Below are 25,453 nucleotides of genomic sequence, written 5' to 3'. Positions count from 1 at the left end.
ATCACAATTTCATAAGATTGTGACACATTTTTTAAAAATAATAAATTTAATGAGATTATGACATGAGAATCAAATTTTGAAATTTTTTTTTTGAGATGTGCATTTCCCGTCTATCAATCGTTGCTGTCAACTCATGACAACCTTGTCAAAGTCGTTATTCTCACTTACACCAATTTTCTTAATGTCGACCATGAACGATTGGACATCAGCATTGACATTGACTTGGAATGTCTTCATCATGACTATTCTACTTTCTACAACTCTGTGCACGGCGTCCTTAAGCCAGGTAAAGTCTTGCTAGACGAAGAAAATATGGTTGTACATGTTAGTGACTCGGGTTCTCAATTCTTTTTCCTTTCTCTTTTTTGATGGTGGGATCTTCTTTTATATATATGTATGTATAGTCTCACTTGAACTCGCACTAATCCCCTTTACCTCGACCAACATACAGTCCTCATGGAGAAAACTTGTTTCTTATTCCCCCTTTGTGTGTCACCTCTGATCATGTGGCAATTTTACATGGCAAGCTTAGTTATTGCAACTGTTCCCAACCTTACCATCGATCAATCTGCTCTTCTTGCCTTAAAAGCTCAAATTTCTTATGACCCTTACAATGTTTTGACAAACAACTGGTCCACCAACTTCTCTATTTGCAACTGGGTCGGTATCACTTGTGGTTCCAACCATCATCGAGTCATCGCATTAAACCTTTCTTACATGGATCTTGTAGGCACCATTCCTCCACATTTGGGAAACCTTTCATTTCTTTCTAGTCTAAACATTGAAAACAACAGTTTTCATGGCTCTATTCCAAACGAGTTGTCTCATCTCTACCGGTTGAAAATAATTGATCTTAGTCATAACCAACTTTCGGGCTCCATTCCATCCTCAATCTTCAACATATACAGCTTGAAACATATTTATCTCTATGACAACATGCTTTCTGGTCTGATTCCGTCCATTATTTCCAACATTTCATCATTGCAAGTCATTCACCTAGAAGCTAATAAGCTTTATGGTACTATTCCACACACTTTGTTCAAGTGCAAACAACTGCAATATTTATCATTAGCGAATAATAATTTAAGTGGAAGTGTACCTTTGGAAATTGGGGACTTAACCATGCTCAGAGATTTATACCTTTACAACAACGTCTTTGGAGGTATGATTAGTATTCTTTTAGTTTTTAGTCACTTGCAAGTTTGAGTATTTGTTTCCAAATGGTTACTGTTTTGTAGGTACTATTCCACCCACTTTGTTCAAGTGCAAACAACTGCAAATTTTATCTTTGTGGAATAATAAATTTACGGAAAGAGTACCTCAAGGAATTAAAAACTTAACCATGCTCATAGCGTTAGGCCTTTCTCACAACAACTTTGGAGGTATGTTTTGATTGATTTTATGGATGACATCATTGACTTTTTCTTGCCTCAAATTAGGGTTCCCTTCAATTAAAAGTACAAAATAATTTGTCCACAACTTATAAGGAAACAAACGGATTTAAGGAACTTTGGGGAAAAAAGAAAGAAAGAAAATTCTTGTGAATTGCAATCTATTGGTTATTGCTACTAGGTTCTTAATGACCCTCTTCCTAACTTCCGAGTGACAGATTGGTGATCGATCTGGTATGTCGGTCGAGCTTTTCTTAATGTGTCTGCTTGTAAACACGTACGAAGCAGTGTAGCAAAATCAAGATGATTCCAATAAAGATGTGGAAATAAAAATCAACAAAAGACGGCTATGTTTTTTTATGTGTTTTAATTTTTTTTTTTCATAAAGTATCCTGATATGATATGAAGCCATGAAGGTAGAAATATTTGCATGATCAATATGAGTTGCAAAAATTATATACGTCGCCAAAAAAAGTTGTAAGTCACTCTCATCATACTGTATTTGATATTTGATTAGTTTAAGAGAAATTGTGATCTTAAGTCTGTATATGTACTTAAGGATTCACACGTATGAAAAACCAGAGAAATAAAATATACATTATGGCTCATTGAATACACAATATATTACTAGTTGCCATGCACAGGCCACCCCAGAGCAGGGGGTGGCCGTTGAGCCACCCTGGCCTATGAGGTGGATGCTCGGCTAGGCCCATGAGCTAGGTGTGGCTTGTGAGCCACGCCTAGCTTGCTCTAGGGTAGGCTTCGAGCCACCCCCATCCCCCAACCTTTTTTTTTTTTTTTTCTTTTATTTTTTTTTAAATAAGTTTTTAATTTTAAGGTTTTATATATTTATATATTTTACATTTTTTTTAATTAAGAGTGACACATGTCATCATTCTGTTGGTGCTAACGTAGTACACTAACGAAATCCGTCAAGTGTTTCAACGAAATTTGACTACAAAGACTGAATTGTTATTTTAGCCTACCCCGAGGACCTCTGAATTATTTTTTATACCGCAATGAACGATTTATAGTTTAAACCAACCACATGGACTGATTTTGTATTTATTGCTATTTATTAATTAGCTCTTAATTTGAAGTTTTTGTTAGTTTATTACACTTGTTCACTTGTATGCACGATTCATTTAAAGCATTTTTTTTTTGAATAGTAACGCATGGTTGTTCATATTGTGACAGGTGCAATACCAAGTGAAATTGGAAATCTTCAAAGCATTAAGCTCTTTGATGTCAGTTTCAACAACTTTATTGGTCCAATTCCATTTGAGATATTTAACATCTCAACAGTACAAGTAATTTCAGTGGTTTGCAATAACTTCTCAGGCCATCTTCCATCAAATGTAGGCCTCTTCCTTCCAAATCTCCAGCAACTTATTCTTTGGGAAAATCAACTAAGTGGAGCAATTCCTAGCTCTATCTCTAATGCTTCACAACTCACTCTGTTAGATTTGAGTGACAACTCATTTTCAGGCTTAATTCCTAAAGCACTTGGTAATTTAAGGTTCCTTACAGGGCTTGGCGTAGCAAACAATAATTTGACCATTGAATCTTCTACTCCAGAGTTCAACTTTTTCTCTTCTTTGTCAAATTTGACATATCTAAAACAGTTACAGTTGTCAGGTAATCTACTGAATAACATCCTTTCTGATTCCATTGGAATGAAGAACTTTACATAGATCATTGCAATATTAAGGGCAACATTCCAAGAGATATAGGCAATTTAAGCAACTTGATGACTTTGTCTCTACAGTTTAATGAATTGACTGGACCTATTCCAACTACTGTGGGAAAATTGCACAAGCTTCAAGGATTGAGAGTTGATAATAATAGACTAGAAGGTCTCATCCCATTTGATCTTTGTCATTTAGAGAGCTTGTTTGAGTTGAATTTAGGTCATAATGAGCTTTCTGGACCTATTCCTACATGTGTAAATAATCTAACTTTTCTAAGATATCTTTATTTACACTTCAACGAATTAACATCTGAGATTCCCTTGAGTTTGTGGAGCCTCTCTTATATCTTAAAGGTCGACTTGTCATCAAATTCTCTAAATGGCTCTCTCTCATTAGAGATTAGAAATTTGAAGGTGTTGATGGAATTGGAGTTATCAAGAAATCAACTATCTGGTGATATCCCAACAACAATTGGTGACCTCAACGATTTAGTTAATCTTTCATTGGCGGACAATAGATTAGAAGGCTCAATTCCTGAATCTTTTAGTAAATTGATAAGTTTGGAATTCTTGGATCTTTCCATTAACAATTTATCTGGAGAGATTCCTAAGTCCTTAGAAGGACTTTCACAACTCAAGTATCTAAATGTCTCTTCAAATAGACTGGAAGGAAAAATTCCTGTAGGAGGACCATTTGTATACTTCTTTGCTGCATCATTTATGTCAAATGATGGACTTTGTGGTGCTCCTCGATTGCAAGTTCCCCCATGTAAAGAAGGTGCTTCTCGACCCAAAAATACCGCAGTAGCATCTATACTAAAGTATGTATTACCAACAATTGGGTTAACAATGCTTGTAGTTGCTTTTGTATTAGAATGGACAAGACGCCAAAAAAGGAATGCAAAACTTCTGGTGGAGACAAACTCACCACAACTAGCGACATGGAAAATAATTTCCCAACAAGAACTTTTTCAAGCAACAAAAGGGTTCAATGCAAGCAACTTACTTGGTAAAGGGAGCTTTGGATTAGTATACCAAGGGACCCTTTCAGATGGTATGATTGTTGCAATAAAAGTTTTCAACTTGGTAGTAGAAGGGGCATTCAAAAGTTTTGAAACTGAGTGTGGGGTACTACGCAACATTCGTCATCGGAATCTTATTAAAATCATCAGCACGTGTAGTAACAATGACTTCAAAGCTTTTGTATTGGAATACATGCCTAATGGGAGCCTACAAAAGTGGTTGTATTCTCAAGACTGTTGTTTGAGTATCTTACAAAGACTAAATATAATGATTGATGTCGCATCAGCACTAGAATACCTTCATTATGGTTATTCAACACCTATTGTTCATTGTGATCTGAAGCCTAGCAATATCTTATTAGATGAAGATATGGTCTCACATGTTGCTGATTTTGGAATTGTCAAACTGTTAGGTGACAAAGATTCTATGATGCAAACCATGACTCTTGCTACTATTGGGTATATGGCACCAGGTGATATTTTTAGCCTACAACTAAAACTTGCATGTTTATCATTATACTCATTTATACACAAATAACTATAGTTTTTTGGTAGAATATTGATTTTAACACTTTATATCTTTGGAATATATAATTATGTTCTCATGATTAATTGTTATGTTACACGTAGAGTATGGATTGGAAGGAATTGTTTCAACAAGTGGCGATGTGTATAGTTATGGTATTTTGCTTATGGAAACTTTCACAAGAAAGAAACTACTGATGACATGTTTGGTGGAGAAATGAGCTTGAAGCGTTGGGTAGAGGAATCTTTACCCTTTTCAGTAACTAACGTTGTTGATGCCTATTTGTTGAGAACTGAAAAAGATTATGCTTCTATGGAGAATTGTATGTCATCCATAATGAGATTGGCGTTGCAGTGTTGTGATGAGTTACATGAGCAGAGGATTAATGCAAAAAGGATTTTAATCACACTCAACAAGATCAAATTGAATTTTCTACAAGATATTGATGGAAGCTAATATGAGAACATCAAGTTTGTTTATAGCTCTTTCAAGTTTGTACGTGCTTTTGAAATAATATTATATTTTTAAGACTCCACTAAAGATATTTTTTTATAGTCATTGATTTGTTTATAACTAGTACAGTTAATGATTGTAGTTATCATCTATAGTTAGCAGCCAATGGGTATTCTACGTTAGTCTCAAAGTGTTGAAGGTAAAAAAATCACTATTTTTGGTATCGGGACACAAATGAAAGCAATTGTGGGATTGTAATTTTTTTTTTTTTAAAGTACATTGAACAAGAAACAAACAGCTAATAGGCTTAATGCAGAAATAAACCATAAAGCAAGTTACATTAATAATGTAATAGGAGGTGGGTCTTTCCCACTTACAATAGAAACTGAGGGAGGGGGAGGAGTAGTGGGAATGCGGCCAGAAAAAGATTTGGTTGTGACCCAATGTGCCACTGAGTGGACACAAAGGTTTGCATTTCTATTGACTCTTCTAACACTCTAGGAGATGAAGATTGGAAGAGAGTCAATGATATCGTAAATAACAGATGAGATGCGCCAATCTGGAGGATTCTTGGGATGTTGCAAAGATAGAATAACCACTTGAGTGTTACCCTCAATGATAACTTTCTCAAGATTAAGAGAAGTAGCAAAAGAAATAGCTAGACACACAGCTAAGGCTTCGCCATAATTTGGCAAACAAGGAGAACTAATTTGGGAGATCATACTAATAATATGACCCTTGTGATTTCAACAAGTCACTGCTTGTGTTGAAAAAGTATCCCGGGTTACTATGTCAAAATTGATTTTGTAACCAAGACTTGTAGGAGGTAGCCACCGTTCCACTGGAGTTGGCCGGGACTCGATTCCAAGCAATGAAGTGCTCCATAGAAATCTTGTTGATATGTTGAGAGACTTGAACAACATCAAAGGAGAGAGCATCATGAAAGGCTTTATTTCGGTAATGCCAAAGAAGATCACACGACACAGCTTCAAATATTTGTAACATGTGGTGATCAGTTATAAGGATCCCTAGAGATGTTGGGGAGATAAACAACTCAACCCATTCTACCATATATATTAGAGAAATTAAGAGCCGTAGAATCCAAGGGCCAAAAGGAGTTGCGCCATACTACCCGAGAAAATGTGCTGTTGGAGAATCTGGCTTTCACTCGAAGCCTTTGTCGACGTATGGGGGTCCTATCATGGCCTTAAACCTCATATCTTCAGTCTAGGTGCTTAGTTCTAGGATCATGTCTGGAACAACCATTCTCCCTTCGGTCATGCTTACAACCTCATACATGGTAGGCCTAAGTGACGGGCAAGGGTCTTATGTTCCACCTATTCATTGATATACTTATATGTAATGAACTATATTTTTATCTTACAACTAATTCATAATGTTATAATTAAGCAAAAAAAAAAATAATTATTGGTAAAGCATCCTTGCAAGACTTATTGAGACGAGTAGGAAAATGCATACGCAAAATGGAAAAGTTTGCTAATTAAGTTCTTGTTTTCATTAGTTTTTGTCCAAGATGAATGTTATAAACCTATATATACCATTCATCTTGAGGGATAGATTCAGTTGTAAATAGGTGTTGAAGTTAAACTTATTAGTTAGACAGTTAGTTACCGACACGTGACACGTGATGTAATAAAGATAGTTAATTAGTTACTTTACTCTGTTTTTATACTTGTATAAAGATAGGATTCTTCGTATCATTTACACAAAATATTAATTGAAATCATTCGTTCTCCACATGCATTTCATCTTCTATCTTTCTCTCTACTTTCTGATTCTTGATTCTTGCACATTGCAATTCTGTTAGTCAAGGTCACGCTTGCGTTCAACATTTGTATTGTCCACTATCATTGAATTTGAGGCTCATCCTTTTGTTATCATTTTTTACGGGGATAACATGGCATTGAATCTGAGAAAGGTATCCACAAGACCCAATCCTATCTCTGCCACTTGTAGTGCCGGCTCTTCCCTTAGGCGAATTAGGCAGTCGCCTAAAGCCCCCAAGAAAGAAGGCCCCAAAAGTTACATTCCCCCCAGTAGAAAAAGGCCCCAAAAATTACACTTCTCAAGGCCCAATTATAGTCTGATGAGGAAAGGAGGGAAAAAAAATTCATTATCTATTTTGTCCCCTATTTATCTCTTCTTTAATTAAGAGACTCTTAAACTTCCATAAAAAAATTCAGATGCAAAAAACACAACAATTAATACTAAAATAAACAGTCATTAATTATCTCTATTTTGGAAGATTCTCACTCCCACAAAAAATCAATAGTCAGAACACAAAGTTGGCCAATAAAAAGGCCCAAAAACCACAAATATGAACTTTTTTTTCTTGAAAGAAAAAAGACACAAATCCTACTTGAACAATCTCTCCAGCAAATTACCAAAACTACTCTTTGAAATGCTCTATGATTTCCTCGAGCAGCCATATGATAAGAAGCCCATGAATCCAAGATCGCCGTAGCCACCTCTCGCCTCATCTTTGCCCCTCCTACGGCAATCTCTCATGCCCAAGGTTAGATCTGCAATTTACTTTCGATTTCTTTTTTGATATTTAGAGGTCTTCTAGACCTTTCTTCCACAAGATTTTATGTTCTCATGAGAGCATGCTAGGCAGCATGCAGCCACACCTTTTCCTTTTGTATTTTTTTTGTCATCCTTTTGATTATTGATGGGGAACGCAATCAACGCATGGCTGTTGAATAGCCATGTTTTTCCTCTTTTTTCTTCTTCTTTCTTTCTTTTTTTTTTTTTTTGTTGTGGGGTTGGGGAGTGGTGATTGTAATTTTAAACTTCTCGCCTAAGGACCCCAAATATATCGAGCCGGCCCTGGCCACTCGGTGTGTGTGTGTGCGCGCGCACGCACGTGCGTGTGCGTTCGTGCTTGATGACCCAAGGATAGGCCTAGATATTAGGCTGAAAGTTTGCTTGATGCTTGAACCGTGACGTTTCTGGAAGGACATTACTTCATTGGCAATTTTTCCACATGCATCGATCCATTGTGTGTGTGTTTGCTTGATGACCCTAGGATAGGCCTTGATATTAAGTTGAAATCCAAATAAGCTTACTCGGCTCAAATTTGCACCACATGCATCCACAGTGCATGCATCAGTCCCCAAGATTAATGCTTGAACCGTGACGTTTCTGGAAGGACATTACTTCATTGGCAATTTTTCCACATGCATCGATCCAACTAGTTGAGGTCCAAGAATTGCAAGTGCCAAAAGATATTAATGGCATAGCAAGAAGTTGAGCAATGCAACTTGCTTGGTGCTGTCTTATTAGTGACTTTAGGGAGCACCATAGAATTGATGGTTCCGTGGTTTAGTCGGAAGAGAAGGAACAATATATAGAAGAGGTGATTTTTTCAGCATGCTCATGAAAATATTTACGTGGAATAAACTGGCAACTATTCAAGCAATATTTTTTCTAGTGAAATGAACTTGAAGCATTAAGGATTGCATGAATGACTAAATTAAACTACATGGAAATTACATGGCTCGATTAATTGTTGCTGTCAAGTGTCGAGAGTTTTTTTTTTTTCTTAAAAAATGGTAATTAGCGATTAATAATTATTCAAGGATCACTCACAAGTTTCAAAGAAGAAATTGCCTGAAATTTTGTCATGACAACCTTGTCAAAGTTGTTATTTTCACGTACACCAGTTTTCTTAATGTCGACCATGAAAGATTGGACATCAGCATTGACATTGACTTGGGAAGTCTTCATCATGGCTATTCTACTTTCTACAAGTCTGTGCACGGCGTCCTTAAGCTCACTTGAACTCGGTAAAAGTTTTGCTAGATGAAAATATATATGGTTTTACATGTTAGTGACTCGGGTTCCCAATTCTTTTTCCTTTCTCTTTTTTGATGGTGGGATCTTCTTTTATATTTATCTTCTTGTTCTTTCTCACAAATTCCAAGTAAACCATGAAGTTACGGAATGTTGAGCATTTTCATCTCCACTGACTCAAACTTCATCCTTACCGGGTGCTCAATACTTAAATTACCCAAGTCATAACGAATTGATGACTTCTCCAAACACACTTTGCAGACATGTCATGTTTTGCTTCACTCTACTTGACTATTGATTGTGGTAATTTCCATCTTGAGCATCCTCCCATTAAAGGAAAGGACAAGATCGAAGGATCAATCGAGCTTGACACGATTTAAGGTTCGATTGAATGTCTAATTGATCATAGTGCATTAGTCTGATCGATCGTGATCCCATTGAAGTGTCTATCGAACTTTTGGATTTTTTATCATCTCGGTGCAATAGTCTGATCAATCGTGATAAAATCAGAGGATCGACCAAACTCTTTGGATTGAAGAATCATCTCGGTGCAATAGTTCGATCAATCATGATACGAGCTAATGATTGATTGAACTCTTTGAATTAAATAATTACCAATTTACCACTCACATAAAATTTTGAATATTAACCTATAAACACAACACAACTACACCATGTTTTTAAGATTCACAAAAGATCTTAAAAGACATTAGAATTTCTAGAATTTTCTGCTAACCAAAATACATGCGGCATCCCATTACTTCAATCATAGAATTAAGTTCAAGTATGAGGCGACTAGATCCTTATCAGCACTCTCATCACCTGCAATATTAAGATATATGCGATTGTGGGGTTATCACAATGACATAGGTGGATATTTGTAATACTCCGAGAATAAATACATTTATTTATTTATTTAATAATCACGATTTATAAATCCTTATTTTATATATATATATATAAAGGATTCCAATAAAATGCTATAAATTAGATTTACTTAAAACCTTTGACACTTTAAATTTCTTTATTTTTGAACATTTTAGTTTCATCTCGAACAGTCGAGTTGTCTTTTCCCCAAACGCTCGAGTTTCCTCTTAAATAATGAAGTTGTCTTGTTTCTGAATGTTCAGCCTCCTCTCGAATGATCGAGTTGTTTTTATTTCGAACGTTTGAGTTTCCTCTCGAACGTTTGAGCCTGTCTGAGAACATTTTGTGTTTAGCCCCCTCTTGCAAAAGCCCATAAAAAGCTATCTTTATCCTAAAATAATGCCATTTTCGCCTTCTTCTCCCCCCCCCCCCCCCTTTTTTTAACACCAGCAGCCCATAGAGGAGAAAGAGAGGTTTTAAAGAGAAAATGTGATTTTGTTTTGAGCCTTCTTCCTCAAGAAAATGTAACCCCTAAACCTCTATCTCATTTTAATATGTATTAGCATATTATTAGGTAAATCTGGCTGTAGAACTATATACGATGCTCATAGTATTAAAGTATTGATTAAGTGATTAAATTTACTTATTTCTATTAGTTTAAACTTTTAAAAAAAAGTTGCAATCCATCACATACAAATAAATTGACTTTCATCTGCTCGCTTAATTATTTTACGAAAATGACATCTAGTACATAGTTTTACAGCGTCTTTCTCTCATCCTCTCATTTTTCAAAATTACCATTGAATCAATAGGGTCCATAGGTAGGACTCATATAAACCCTACAAATTCAATGATAATTTTAAAAATTGAAAAGACGGGAGAAGAACCAAGCTAGAAATGAAATGGATCATTTCTCTTTTACACAGCAGAGAAGGAAAAATACATAGTTATACAACACATACAACAAAAGTACTGCAATTTCCCCAAGCCATGAGTGACACAGAACCAATTTATTCTTCGCCCTTCCTCTTCACTACGATAAGCTACTTAATACTATCATCTGTTCAACAAATTCATTATTGAAGCCACACGTTTCTTTTTCATGGGCCGCAATGACTCTGGCCGTTGTAAGGAGGAGCACATCTCTCAGTTATTGGAGGCGCTACCCTATATCCAGGCTGGCCTAAAACCACGGCAGCTTCATTCCCTACAATTTTTTTAAAATTATAAATTTTCAAATTATGTAAATTTAGGTCGTTTCATGCATTGAACGACATGAAAAGTGTTACATATTAAAAATGTGACATGTAAACAATGAAAATTGAGTATATTTTTATCAGGTTCTTATACTTTATGTCGTATACAAGCTTTGAGAAAAAAACTGTGTTTTGGTTTAGTAAAGAAAAAACGTCTCTTCAAAAGTGAAGAAAAAGCTTTTTAGAATTTTTTTTTTTGTTTTTGTTGCCTCGATAATATGTCATATCTTAAATATGTAGTACTTTTTTCGCCATTCGATGTAAAAAACGGCTAAAATTCACATAAATTGATAATCTAAAGTTTCTTTGAAATTGTAGAGGATCCTAATCGGCTCTGCTACGCCTATAAAATATTTGATCTCTACATGATAAATCCAAAATCATACTCATACCTGGTACTGGTTAATTAGTCTTTTCTGTTTAAATTTTCTTTTAACATTTCTCACCTTATTGATCGAATATCATAAAATTTGTTATTGATATGACTAATCCTGCACCCTCTTGCTCAGTTTTCCGAAGTATTATTGCTATTTAAGATATATATAACGTATTAGATTACTAGCCGAAAATTTTCAATCATATCATATTAATTAGTTGATTCTAGTACGATCAATAATATATATATAATCAACCAAGATTGCAAAAAGTTAAAATATTGCTGAAATGAATGACCAAATTAATAATAATTAAGTAGACGCACGAAGCATTCCCACTGAATCTCTTATTATTCTTGCATTAAGATTAAGAACGGAAAAGATCATGAAAATCCACCCTAGTAACATTTTTTTTATTCAATTAGAAAAAAAAAAAATAAAATAATAATAATAATAATAATAATGAAGCAGAGTTTCATCGTGTATGTAAAGAAGACACATGCACATGTAAAGCTAATGAATGTTGAAAATAAGAACACAACGGAATTCGTAGTCTCACCGCCGCTGGAACCAGATAATTCTCGAGCATTTATGTCGGAAGGAAGAAAGAATATGGAAGCCAAAAGAATGCATGCTATAAAAAAGGTCTTCATATTGGAGAGGAGAGTGGACACTGTTTGCTTTATGCTTTATCCCCACTTACCTACACCAACTATTATTTATAGTGGATTAACTCTGGAGACGAATTCTGGGTGTGTGTGAAAGAGAGAGATTCTAATTTGACCGTTTAAAATAATAGAACGAGTAAGCTAAAAACAACACAAGAATTAATGAAAATATGCTGAATTGGAAATAATGCATGAAAAGAAAGTTCAACACATTTTAATCAAACGGTACTGATTTTAAAAGGGGAAATGCTACTTTTACAACAACTGCACAACAAGTGCAGCAGTCGGGGCCTTTTTAGAAGCCATCTCATTTTTTTGATAGACACATAATAAACACTTAGAGTCCGTTTGAGTTTTCAATTTCAAAAAGTACGATTTAAAATAACGATTTTAAAATTTGCGATTTGAAAAAAATGATTTTTAAAAACGCAGTTAAGCGTTTGGCAAAATCGCAGTTTAGCCTTTAAAATCGTAAATTAGCCTTTAAAATTTCGCGTTTTCAAAAAGGCACCATCTTACCTGAGATTTGAAAAAGCAGATTTTTTGCGTTTTCAAATCGCAATTTTTAAAAACGCAATTTCCAAACGATTTATGTTTTGCGATTTGGTTTAAAATCGCACCCATTGTCTATGAAATCGCAATCCTAAACGCATTCTTAATGTATTATTAGAATTACTTATTTTTTCAGAATGCTAATCATGGAAATATTGAGTAAGTCTAATAATACATTTAAGTGTCAATAAAAAAATAAAATGGCTTTTAAAATTACTATTTGATCGAATTTATCATTTGATCAATCACATGTCTAATGGTGATTTTAAATACCACCTCATTTTTTTATGGATACTTGATAAATACTTAATGTATTTGTAAAATTACTCGAAAATATTTAAGTGGAATAAACCGGCAACTGTTGGAGCAATTTTTTTCTGGCGAAATGAATTCTTTTGCACATAATAAAATTAAGCATTAAGCATTGGATGAACGGATAAGAAAAAAGAGAAAAAGAAGAAGAAAGAATTGCAAGAATGACTAAATTAAATTACATGGAAACTACATGGCTCGATTAATTGTTGCATGCTGTGTCAAGTGTCGAGTTTTTTTTTTTCTTTCTTTTGTTTTTTAAAAAAAAAAAAGAAAAAGAAAAGAAAAGAAAAAAAGAAAAGAAAAGCAATTAGCGATTGATATCATGGATAAATCACAAGTTTCAAAGAAGAATTGCCGAGAAATTTCCAGAAATTTTGTCATGACAACCTTGTCAAATTAAGTCGTTAATCTCACGTACACCAAATTTCTTAAACTCGACCGTGAAAGATTAGACATCAGCATTGACGACGTTGACTTGGAAAGTCTTCATGATCATGGCCGGCTATTCTACTTTCTACAACTCTGTGCACGGCGTCCTTAACCAGGTAAAATCTTGCTAAATGAAAATATATATAGTTGTGTATGTTATGACTTGGGTGTTGAATCTGAATATTATTTAAATTTATTGCATGAATTACGAGGTTTGACTTTGTGAGATAAAATTTGAAAAAATTTAAAATTTTTTCAAAAAGTTGAATAAAATATAATTTATTTTTTAAAAAAAGTTGAATATTATTTTAAATATTATTCAAAACAAACACACTATTAATGACTCGGGTTGTCAAAATATATATAATAATAATAATTGTATCTTCTTCTTCTTTCCCACAAATTCCAAGTACAAACATGTAAGTTACGGAATGTTGAGCATTTTCCATATCTCCACCGACTCCAACTTCATCCTTACCGCGTGCTCAATGCTGAAATTACCCAAGTCATAACTAATTGATGGCTTCTCCAACTACACTTTGCAAACATGACATGTTTGCATGCTTCACTCTACAAGATTATTGACTGTGGTAATTTCTTGAGCATCCTCCCATTAAAGAAAAAGACAAGATCAAAGGATCAATCAAATTTAACATGATTTAAGGTTGGTTTGAACGTCTAATTGATCTTAATGCATTAGTTTGATCCATCGTGTAGGGTACAATTGAATGATCAATCGTAATACCATTGATGAGTCTATCGAACTCTTGAATTTTTTATCATCTCAGTGCACTAGTTCGATCAATCATGATACCATTGAAGGGTATTTCAAACTCTTAAATTTTTTATCATCACGGTACACTAGTCTGATTGGTCATGATAAGATTAAATGATCGACCAAGCTCTTTGGATTGAAGAATCATCTTGATGCAATAGTTTGATCAATTATGATACGAGCTAATGTTCGATTGACCTCTTTGGATTAGATAATTACCATTTTACCACTCACATTAAATTTTGAATTTTTTTTAAATAGATATTAAAAGTCTCACCGCGTTGGTACATAAACATTTATGTCGGAAGGAAGAAAGAATATGGAAGCCAAAAGAACGCATGCTATAAAAAAGGTCTTCGTATTGGAGAGGAGAGAGTCTGTTTGCTACTTTGCTTTATGCTTTATCCCTACTTACCTACGCATACTATTATTTAGGAATAATTGCACCGTTGATCCCGTGGTATGTCATAATTATTTTTCACTCCCTATGATTTAAAAAGTGCATGAGAGGTCATTATGGTTAGCGATAATTACAAATCGATCTTTACAGTCAAATTCCGTTAAAATTTTTAACAGATTCTGTCAAATGCCACGTCAGCGTCATGTGTCGCTAATAAGATGGCGACACGTGTCCATCTAAATAAAAAAATATAAATTTATTAAAAAAAATTATTTTTAAAAAAAAAAAAAAAAAAAAAAAAAACAAAAAAAAAAAAAAAAAAAAAAAAAGCCAGCAAAGGGGTGGCTGGGCGCCACCCCCGGCGGCCTTTGGGGGTGGCTCGCGGCCACCCCCTTGCCCCATTTTTTTTTTTTTTAAAAAAAATAAGTTTATTTATTTATTTTTTAATAAATTTATATTATTTTATTAAGATGTGCATTCAGTGACACGTGGCACTGACGTGGCATTTGACGGAATCTGTTAAAATTTTTAACGAAATTTGACTGTAGGGATCGATTTGTAATTATTGCTAACCACAAGAACCTCCCATGTACCTTTTAAACTATAAGGAGTGAAAAATAATTATGGCATACCACAGGGACCAACGGTGCAATTATCCCTATTATTTATAGTGCATTAACTCTGGAGCCGAATTCTAATTGTGTGTGGAAGAGAAAGATTTTAATTTGGCCGTTTCAAATATTAGAATGAGTAAGCTAAAAACAACACAAGAATTATTGAAAATATGCTGAATTGGAAATAATGCATAAACAGAAAGTTCCACACAAAAAGGGGATTAAAATTAAAGGACAACGGAAAAAGAATCAACGTAATAAGACTTACTAACTTTGGAATAGTCCATAAATTAAGAGTTAAATATAATTCACTCTTTAAAGTTGTCATACATTTTAAATTCGACTACCAAAGTTTAAAAATTTACAATATGCCCCCCCAAGTTTTCAAAATTGTCAATGTTGCCATTCTATTTGACTTATCTTTCAAATCAGACGGAATTTTGAACACGTGCGTATCTCGTGAATTTTTTTTTATGTAAATTTATCCATTTTACCCTCACTCCAAAACGTCGTCATTTTGCCTTTAGGGGGGCAAATTGAAAATTCAGGAAACTTTGTGGAGGCAAATTGCAAATTTTTAAATATTGACTAACAACTAAAAAAAAAAAAAAAAAAAAAAAAACAATTTAGCCCTCTAAACTACCACCATTTTTCTGGATGGCCCCCCAAACTACCAAGGCTTGCACTCTGGCCCCCCAAACTACCAAAACCTTTGAAAAATGTTCCTTTGGGCGAAATATTCCCATACAAATAAAAAGATTTTAAAAAAAGATTTTATAAAAAGATTTTATAAAAAGATTTTAGAAAAGATTTTAAAAAATAAAATTTTATTTTAATTTGTTTTGAATTTTTTTTTTTAATTTTTTAATTGAAAAATGACACGTGACAAGGGTATTATGAGGATATTTCGCCAAAAGAGGCATTTTTCAATGGTTTTGGTAGTTTGGGGGGTTAGAGTGCAAGTCTTGGTAGTTTAGGAGACCATCTAGAGAAAATATGGTAGTTTTGGAGGTTAAATTATATTTTTCCCAAAAAAAAATAAAAATAAAAATTATGTTTAACAAAGATATACACATTGACTAACAATAATTATATATATTCAAATTGGGAGAGCCATAAATAACATCTAACAATAAATTTAAATTACCGACAAAAGTTTAATTATAAACTATCGATCTTAGCTTATGTTTTCAAGCTTTGGGGGTCTCCTGGCTCTAATTGATGTGGAGAATTGTCTAGACGATCTAGTCTCTACTCCTAAGTTTTAAAAGGAATTGTAAAGTGAAGAACTTAGAGTGCACAATTAACTATGTTACCAGGGGTTTCGGTTCTAGGTGGGGCAAGGCAAGAGGTCTTTTGAAGTGAAGTTTTTGTCTCTGGGTTCTTAGGCTAATTTTGTAGGGGTCTTTCGGTTCTCTCTTTTTTTGGATTTTTTGGGTGTTTTTTCTCCCTCTCCCCTCTCTCCTGTTTTGGTTTCCTCTTTGTATACTTTCTGCATATTTTGGAATGCCTTTTGCGTTTTTAATAAAATCTTCTCCTCACTTACCAAAAATTTTCTCCTTTTTTTTTTTTTTTGGGTATTTTTCCTCCCTCTCTCCTCTCTTGTTTTGTATACTTTATGTATATTTCGGGGCTCCTTTTGCATTTTTAATAAATTTTTCTCGTCAAAAAAAAAAAAAAATACCACCATACATGGTCCAGGGCCACAGAGCGGGAGAAGCAAAGAGAGGGAAAAGTAGGCTGGCAAGGAGACGTGGAGAGACTAGGTAGCATGGTCTGTCGGATTGGGGGACAGTTTATTTTTTGGTACCCATCACCTGACAGCTGTTTGACCCCCGTCAGAAATCCATTTCCCTTACTGATACGTGGTTCAAAAATCTTATAACCCTTCTTTTTGACAATGCTGAGAACCCCATATCGTGGAGCCTTCTGTGGATCCTGCATTGGCCAAGAATTCCTAGATTTGAAAGAAAAGGATTAATTTAAATGTTATTGACATATAAATGGCCTCAACCTCAAAAACCTATACTAACCCCACTAAAACTGAAGCCATTATATTATCTCTTGTTTTCTTGTATAATAGCTGCTTTTTCTTGGTGCCTTTGTTGATTTGTTCTCTGCCTTTTGGTTGGTTTATTGGAGTTATCGCATTATTAATTTAGGGTTTATCTTCTTGACGGTAGGTGTTCCACTTAAAAATGATTGAAAATTGCAATTTGAAGATGATGGGAAACTCTAGGTACTTGGCAATAAAGATCATTAAAAAAATAAAGATTAATTAGTAATTGGATGTTGCTGTAGGTGAAAGAGCTTGAAATGCAGCTGTTGAGTTGTTGGCTACATATGAAGACTACACATTTTTCATGAGCAATTCATTCTGTTGGAGATAGGTGCCAGCCTGGAGGAGAGGTGCTTGAACTCTATATAATGCGAAGTTTTTCCTCTTCTAATGTTTTGTCTTTATATAAATAATTTTTTTTATTCATTTTCTCTGATTTGTTAATTTAATGCTTGAAATGCAGTTAACCAATTTTAAGAAGTTGTTCAGGATGAGATTGCAAAGCTCAAGGCTAGTTCATCTTCAGTTCCACAAAACCATCCTATAATACGCCAATTTATAGAAGCTATCTGGGTATGTTTTCTCTCTATTATTTTATGTGGAGTTTCTTGAGTGTTGGACCTATTAAAAGCATAGGCAAGAATTACAAATTTTTACTCATAGATTTTTTACATTTTTTCTTAGTTTTTCTATTTTAAAATTCCGTGTTTAAGTGTTTTCTACTTCTTATTTTTTATCTAATACATTCTTACTGTGTTACTAATGCTAATGTATTAGTAAGAGAGAAGAAGCTAGAAAGAGGGAGAAGAGACAAGAAGCTGAGTAGAGAAAGAGAGAGAAGAGGGAGGAAGCGAAAGAGAGAATTAATTTTTCATAATTTTATTCGATCAAAGTCCATCTTCATTGAGACACGAGACACTTAAATAGACTAAGAGACAAAACCCTAGGCCAATACCCATTTACTGACATACCTAACATAATCTAGGGCAACACCCATTTATTAAATTTCCTAAAATCCTTTAGGACAATCACCTCCTTATTGAATTACGAAGACAATACCATTGACTCTTGAAATCAAATAAAACATAAAATTAAATTCTAATAACCGTTATAAACCAATATTTCGCGTTTTTTCTTTAGCATCATTCTCCCTTGGTTGGAAAAAACTCGACCTCAAGTTTTGAAATACTAAAAGGTTGAAAACATAAGCTCAGAAAAATTTGTGGGTCCAAGCCCAACTTCTAAATAAGGTGTTAGGTTTTTAATTGGCATATTCGGTGCTCAAAACAAATGTGTATGTAGTTTGTGGTTGGGTAGATTTGTACTTACGATTTGGGTTGAAAAATGTTCAAGAAAATCAAGTACATCAAGCTTCGTTTGCAGGCTTATCCGCTAGTGTCCGGACAAAATGCTCTGGCAGTGTGCATTGTCTGCTGGTTCGTCTACTGATGTCTGGACGGTTGTTTAGATAAAATGTTTCTTTTGTTGTTTTGTTCACTCATGTCCAACTTGAAGAAACAAAAGGTTTCGTTTTCTTTGGCCTTCATACTTGTCCGGACGATTTGAGAGACAGAAGCTTTGGTCTACAGTTGCGTTCGATGGTGTCCAAGAAACTCGTAGTATAAGGCAAGAAACCCTAAGGATGTTTGGATATCTCACTAACTTGACCGGACAACGCCACATAAAACCTAAACCGACTTTAGGTTTTCTGTTTGATTTTTCCAAGTTTATGAAAGGACTATGAAGGCACTATTTTAAGAAGCTAAGCAGAAATGAGTAAGGCTAATATTGTGAGATTCTATACACTAAAAGCTTAGCAATTTCATTGTGTGATTAGAGAAACATTTAAGATAAGCTGAATAACATTTATTCTCTTGGAGTGATCAAACCACAAGTTGTTCTACATCAAAAACAACTTGAATTCTGCAGCTGCTGCAATAGAATGAAAGTGGGCAAGGGGGTGTTTGTTTGGGTACAAATGTCTATCTAATTCATTAGAAGGGTTGTTTAGTGTATTTTGCCTGTATTATGAATTCTTCTTAGTGTTGCTTTCTTGGGTTTGGCCATCTTTGAGTGGTTTTATCTTTGATGTATTATTCAAAGGGTTTCCATTTTGTTAACAAAATTTGTTGTGCTGATGTATGATTGGTTTATGCTTTCTTAGTGGTTTGATATCAACTTTTTATTCTGCTGCATAATTGTTGGTTGTGAGCATTGGGGTGTAAATTTTGCATTTCAATTGGCATCAGAGTGAGGTTCTCTCATTTTGGATTAAACTCCTAAGTGTGATCCTTGTCCCCAATTGTCAATGGCTCACTCACAATCTCTGTTGGTACCACCCTATTTTGATGGGTACAATTATGCTTGCTGGAAAGTTTGCCTGAGAGTCTCCCATAAATCTTTAGACGAGCAAGTCTAGATGACCACTGAGAAAGGTTGGAAACGGCTAGAAATGCCTCTGTATCAATGGTCCAAAGATGAGCTTAGTGAGTGTAATTGGAATAGGAAAGGCCTAAATCTGTTTTCATGGTCATGTCTCCTGAGGAATTCAAGCGAATTTCTCTTTGTGAGATTGCTAAGGAGGCATGAGAAATCATAGAGGTTACCCATGAAGGTACTAAGGCTGTGAAGAATTTCAAATTTCAGATGTTAACATCTAAGTTTGAAGAAATTAATGAGGGATGATGAGACGTTCGACGAGTTCTATGCTAGTTGAATGATTTTGTAAATTCTAGTTTCAACCTTGGGAAAAAGATTCTTGACAATAAGATTGTCAAGAAAGTCTAGAGGTCTCTACTTGTAATGGCTCACAGAAAAGTGCTAGCCACATCTATACTATCAATCCAAAATGACTAATCAATTTAGAGATTTCTTAGAATCTATTATAAAGTTCAGTTTCACCTATAACAATGTGGGACTTATTGTTCCATTGATGGTGGTCTTTTTTGGTTGGTCGGTGGCTCTAGAAAATATCCTTACCATGAAAAATCTTTGAAAGTGGCATGTCATTGTGGTTAATTGGTGTTGTTTATGTAAACGGAATGGGGTATCTGTGGGCCATTTTCTACTTTATTGTGAGGTTGCTTATGCCATTTGGAATGTTTTCTTTAGTCTTTTTGGGTTTTTTGGACCATGCCTAGATGAGTAGTCGATTTATGTGCTTTGTTGGTGGACTGTTGGCAACACTCAGAATGCTGATGTGTGGAAGATGGTGCCTTCGTGCTTGTTGTGGTGTCTATAGAGGGAAATTAATGATAGGAGTTTTGAGGACCGTGAGAGGACATTAGAGGAGATTAAGTTTTTATTTTTCAACACATTATATATTTGGACAGCTGCCTTTGTTTCTCCTTTGGTGATTAGTTATAATGATTTTCTTATTCTTTTTGCCAATTCTAATTATATGGCTTCTCTTGTACCTAGATGTGCTTTACGCTTTTAATGATAAAAAAGAAAAAGAATAAAAGTAAATCTGGTGGGTACATTCCTGAGTCTTTTTTAGATGCCAATGAGTGAAAAAAATAAACAAAAGAACAAAAGAAGAAAAAAAATAAGATTATGGTCCATATGCAACACAGATTTTTTTGGGTGATTCCTTGATCTCTTGGAAATAAAATAAACAAAACACAATTTCCATATCATCTGTTGAAGCAGAGTATAGGTCTATGGCCTTTGTCACTTGCGAGCTTCTTTGGCATTTTGCTCTGCTTAAGGACTTGCAGCTTCCTCATACTCAGCCTGCTTTGATTTTTAGTGAAAGTCAAGCTGTCCTACATATCGCAGCTTTGCTAACTCTGTATTTCACGAGCGCACCAATCATATAGAACTCGATTGGCACATTGTATGTGACGATTACTTAGGATTGATACGCACTTTGCATGTTCAGTCTAAACACAAAGTCCCTGACATTCTTACTAAGCCTCTTTCTTGTTCTTCTTTTCGTTAGTTGTTGTCCAAGATGAATGTTATAAGCCTTTACCATTCATCCTGAGGGATCGATTCAGCTGTAAATAGATGTTGAAGTTAAACTTATTAATTAGACAGCTGGATTGATTAGTTAATCAATTAGAGTGGTTAGATTGGTTAAGCTACACTGACACGTGATGTAATGAAGATAGTTAATAATTAGTTAGTTTACTCTGTTTTTATACTTGTATAAAGATAGGATTCTTCGTATCATTTACACAGAATATAAATTGAAATCATTCATTCTCCACATGCATTTCATCTTCTCTCTTTCTCTCTACATTCTGTTTCTTGATTCTTGCACATTGCAATTCTGTTAGTCAAGGTCACACTTGCGTTCAACATTTGCATTGTCCGCGCGCTATCATTGATTTTGAGGGTCATCCTTTTGTTATCATTCTTTACAGGGATAACACGCATTGAATCTAAGAAAGGTATCCACAAGACCCAATCCTATCTCTATCACTCGATGTGTGTATAAATAGATGACGATTATAAATGTACTTAGTCAGAGAGTATCAACCATGTGGAATCAATTATGCTCATGGAATATATATCAAGGATCATTCACAAGTTTCAAAGAAGAAATTGCCTGAAATTTTGTGATCATGATCAAATGCCTTTTTCTTTTTTGATGGTGGGATCTTCTTTTATATATATATATATATATATTTATCTTGCACTAATCCCCTTTACCTCGACCAACATACAGTCCTCATGGAGAAAACTTGTTTCCTATTCCCCCTTTGTGTGTCACCTTTGATCATGTTGCAATTTTACATGGCAAGCTTAGTTATTGTAATTGTTCCCAACTTTACCATCGATCAATTTGTTCTTCATGCCTTAAAGGCTCAAATTTCTTATGACCAACACAATGTTTTGACAAACAATTGGTCCACCAGCTTCTCTATATGCAATCGGGTCGATATCACTTGTGGTTCCAGCCATAATCGAGTCATTGCATTAAACCTTTCTTACATGGATCTTATAGGCACCATTCCTCCACACGTGGGAAATCTCTATTCCCAACGAGTTGTCTCATCTTTACCGGTTGCAACATTTATTCTTCGAATGCAATAACTTAAGCGAAAATATCCCTTTAGGGATGGGGCTGTTGTCCAAACTTCAAAGATTGTTTCTATATGGTAACAAATTCTCGGGAACTATTCCTCCATCTCTATCTAATATATCTTTGTTGCAAATAATTGATCTTAGTCAAAACCAACTCTCGGGCTCCATTCCATCCTCAATATTCAACATATACAACTTGCAAGAAATTGATCTTAAAGACAACATGCTTTCTGGTCTGATGCCGTCCATTATTTACAACATGTAATCATTGCAAGTCATTAACCTAGGAGCTAATAAGCTTTATGGTCCTTTACGTATGGATATGTTTGATTATCTTCCCTTCTTACAAGAGCTTGGAATGTCTAATAATCAGTTTTCTGGCCAACTCATATTCACTTTGTTCGAGTGCAAACAATTGCAATATTTATCATTGGCGAATAATGATTTCATTGGAAGTGTACCTTCGAAAATTGGGGACTTAACCATGCTCACAGAGTTATAACTTGACAACAACATCTTTGGAGGTATGTTTAGTATTCTTTTAGTTTTTAGTCACTTGCAAGTTTGAGTATTTGTTTCCAAATGGTAATTGTTTTGTAGGTACTATCCCACTCACTTTGTTCAAGTGCAAACAAATGCAAATATTATCTTTGTCGAATAAAAAATTTATAGGAAGAGTACCTCAAGGAATTAGAAACTTAACCATGCTCAGAGCGTTAGGCCTTTCCCTCAACAACTTTGGAGGTATGTTTTGATTGATTATATGGATGACATCATTGACTTTTTCTTGCCTCAAATTGGGGTACCCGTCAATTAAAAGTACAAAATAATTTGTCCACAACTTACAAGGAAACAAAAGGATTTAAGGAACTCTTTGGAAAAAAGAAAGAAAATTCTTGCGAATTGCAATATGTTAGTTCTTAGTACTAGGTTCTTAATGACCCTCTTCTTGACTTCCGAGTGACAGAACGATGATTGATCGGGTATGTCAGTTGAGCTTTTCTTAATGCGTCTGCTTGTAAACACGTACCAAGCAGTGTAGCGAAATCAAGACGATTCCAATAACGATGCGGAAATAAAAGTCAACAAAGAAAATAAAAATCAACAAAGACGGCTATGCTTTTTAATGTGTTTTAAATGATTTTTTTTTTCCCAAAAAGTGTTCTGATATGATATGAAGGTTAAAATATTTGCATGACCAATATGAATTGCAAAAATTATATACATTGCCAAAAAAATTGTAAGTCACCCATCATATTGTATTTGATTAGTTTAAGAGAAATTGTGATCTTAAGGCTATATATGTACTTAAGCATTTATACGTATAAAAATCCAGAGAAAGAAAATACACATTAGGGCTCGTTGACTACACAATATATTAGCAGTTGCCATGCGTAGGCCACCCCATAGCAGGGGGTGGCCTTCGAGCCACCTCGGCCACCTTTGGGGTTGTTCGCGCACCACCTCGGCCTATGAGGTGGATGTGCGGCTAGGTCCATGAGCTAGGTGTGGCTTGCGAGCCACTCCCAGCCTGCTCTGGGGTAGCCTTAGAGCCACCCCTGTCTCAGTCCCCTTCCCCCCCAAACCCCCTTTTTCTTTTTCTTTTTTCTTTTTTTCTTTTCGTTTCTTTTTTTTTTTTTTTTAAAAAAAAAAAAACAGTTTTTAATTTTTAGGTTTTATATATCTATACATTTTATTATTCTATTGGTGTTGACGTAATACACTAACGGAATTTGTCAAGTGTTTCGATGAAATTTGACCGTAAGGACTAAACTGTTATTTTGGCTTGCCTCGAGGACATCTGAATTATTTTTTAAACCGTAAGGAATGATTTATAGTCTAAGTCAACCACATAGATTGATTTTGCATGTATCCTTTTTTATTAATTAGCTCTTAATTTGAAGTTTTTGTTGGTTTATTACACTTTTTCACTTGTATGCACGATTCATTTAAAGCACAATTTTTATTTTTATTTTTTTTTGAATAATAACGCATGGTTGTTCATATTGTGACAGGTGCAATACCAAGTGAAATTGGAAATCTACAAAGCATTGAGATCTTTAATATCGTTTTCAACAACTTTATTGGTCCAATTCCATTTGAGATATTTAACATCTCAACAGTACAAGTAATTTCAATGGTTTGCAATAACTTCTCAGGCCATCTTCCATCAAATGTAGGCTTCTTCCTTCCAAATCTTCAGCAACTTTTTCTTTGGGAAAATCAACTAAGTGGAACAATTCCCAACTCTATCTCTAATGCTTTACAACTCACTCTCTTAAACTTGAGCAACAACTCATTCTCAGGCTTAATTCCTAAAGCACTTGGTAATTCCTTGAGTGGCTCAATGTTGCAAACAATAATTTGACCATTGAATCTTCTACTCCAGAGTTCAACTTTTTCTCTTCTCTGTCAAATTTGACATATCTAAAACAGTTAGATTTGTCAAGTAATTTACTGAATAACATCCTTTTTGATTCCATTGGAAATCTCCCAACTTCTCTTGAAGAACTTTACATAGATCATTGCAATATTAAGGGCAGCATTCCTAGAGATATAGGCAATTTAAGCAACTTGATGACTTTGTCTCTACGGTTCAATGAATTGTTTGGACCTATTCCAACTACTGTGGGAAGATTGCACAAGCTTCAAGCATTGAGAGTTGATAATAATAAACTAGAAGGTCTCATACCATTTGATCTTTGTCATTTAGAGAGCTTGGTTGAGTTGTATTTAGGTTATAATGAGCTTTTTGGACCTATTTCTGCATGTGTAAATAATCTGATTTCTCTAAGATATCTTTACTTACACTTCAACAAATTAACTTCTACTATTCCCTTGAGTTTGTGGAGATCTTAATGGTCGACTTGTCATCAAATTCTCTAAATGGCTCTCTCTCATTAGAGATTGAAAATTTGAAGGTTTTGATAGTATTAGAGTTATAAAGAAATCAATTATCTGGTGATATCCCACCAACAATTGGAGACCCCAAAGATATAGTTAATCTCTCATTGGCGGACAATAGATTAGAAGGCTCAATTCTTGAATCTTTTAGTGAATTGATAAGTTTGGAATTCTTGGATCTTTCCAATAACAATTTATCCGGAAAGATTCCTAAGTCCTTAGAAGCACTTTCACAACTCAAATATCTAAATGTTTCTTTCAATAGATTGCAAGGAAAAATTCCTGTAGGAAGACCATTTGTACACTTC

General features: G+C 34.6%; 1 protein-coding gene across 1 annotated transcript; it reads left to right on the top strand.

The window, feature by feature from the left end:
• Window positions 1-519: 519 nt before the first annotated feature.
• On the top strand, window positions 520-25,100 carry LOC133876220 (probable LRR receptor-like serine/threonine-protein kinase At3g47570). Its single transcript, XM_062314505.1, has 7 exons — window positions 520-1,162; window positions 1,239-1,382; window positions 2,589-3,029; window positions 3,074-4,576; window positions 4,734-4,784; window positions 24,257-24,568; window positions 24,631-25,100. The coding sequence occupies exons 1-7, from the start codon at window positions 520-522 to the stop codon at window positions 25,098-25,100; spliced, it is 3,564 nt and encodes a 1,187-aa protein (XP_062170489.1).
• The last annotated feature ends 353 nt before the right edge of the window (window positions 25,101-25,453 follow it).

Source organism: Alnus glutinosa, chromosome 8 (assembly GCF_958979055.1).
Source record: "Alnus glutinosa chromosome 8, dhAlnGlut1.1, whole genome shotgun sequence".
NCBI classification, from domain to species: domain Eukaryota; kingdom Viridiplantae; phylum Streptophyta; class Magnoliopsida; order Fagales; family Betulaceae; genus Alnus; species Alnus glutinosa.
The sequence above is the reverse complement of the archived record's forward strand: the minus strand, read 5'-3'. Positions and strand labels throughout refer to the sequence as shown.

Coding starts and splice junctions, on each gene's coding strand:
- LOC133876220 (XM_062314505.1), top strand. CDS start 520: ATGGCAAGCTTAGTTATTGCAACTGTTCCCAACCTTACCATCGATCAA. Junction 1,383..2,588: donor TTCTCACAACAACTTTGGAG/GTATGTTTTGAT, acceptor ATATTGTGACAG/GTGCAATACCAAGTGAAATT. Junction 4,577..4,733: donor TATTGGGTATATGGCACCAG/GTGATATTTTTA, acceptor TGTTACACGTAG/AGTATGGATTGGAAGGAATT.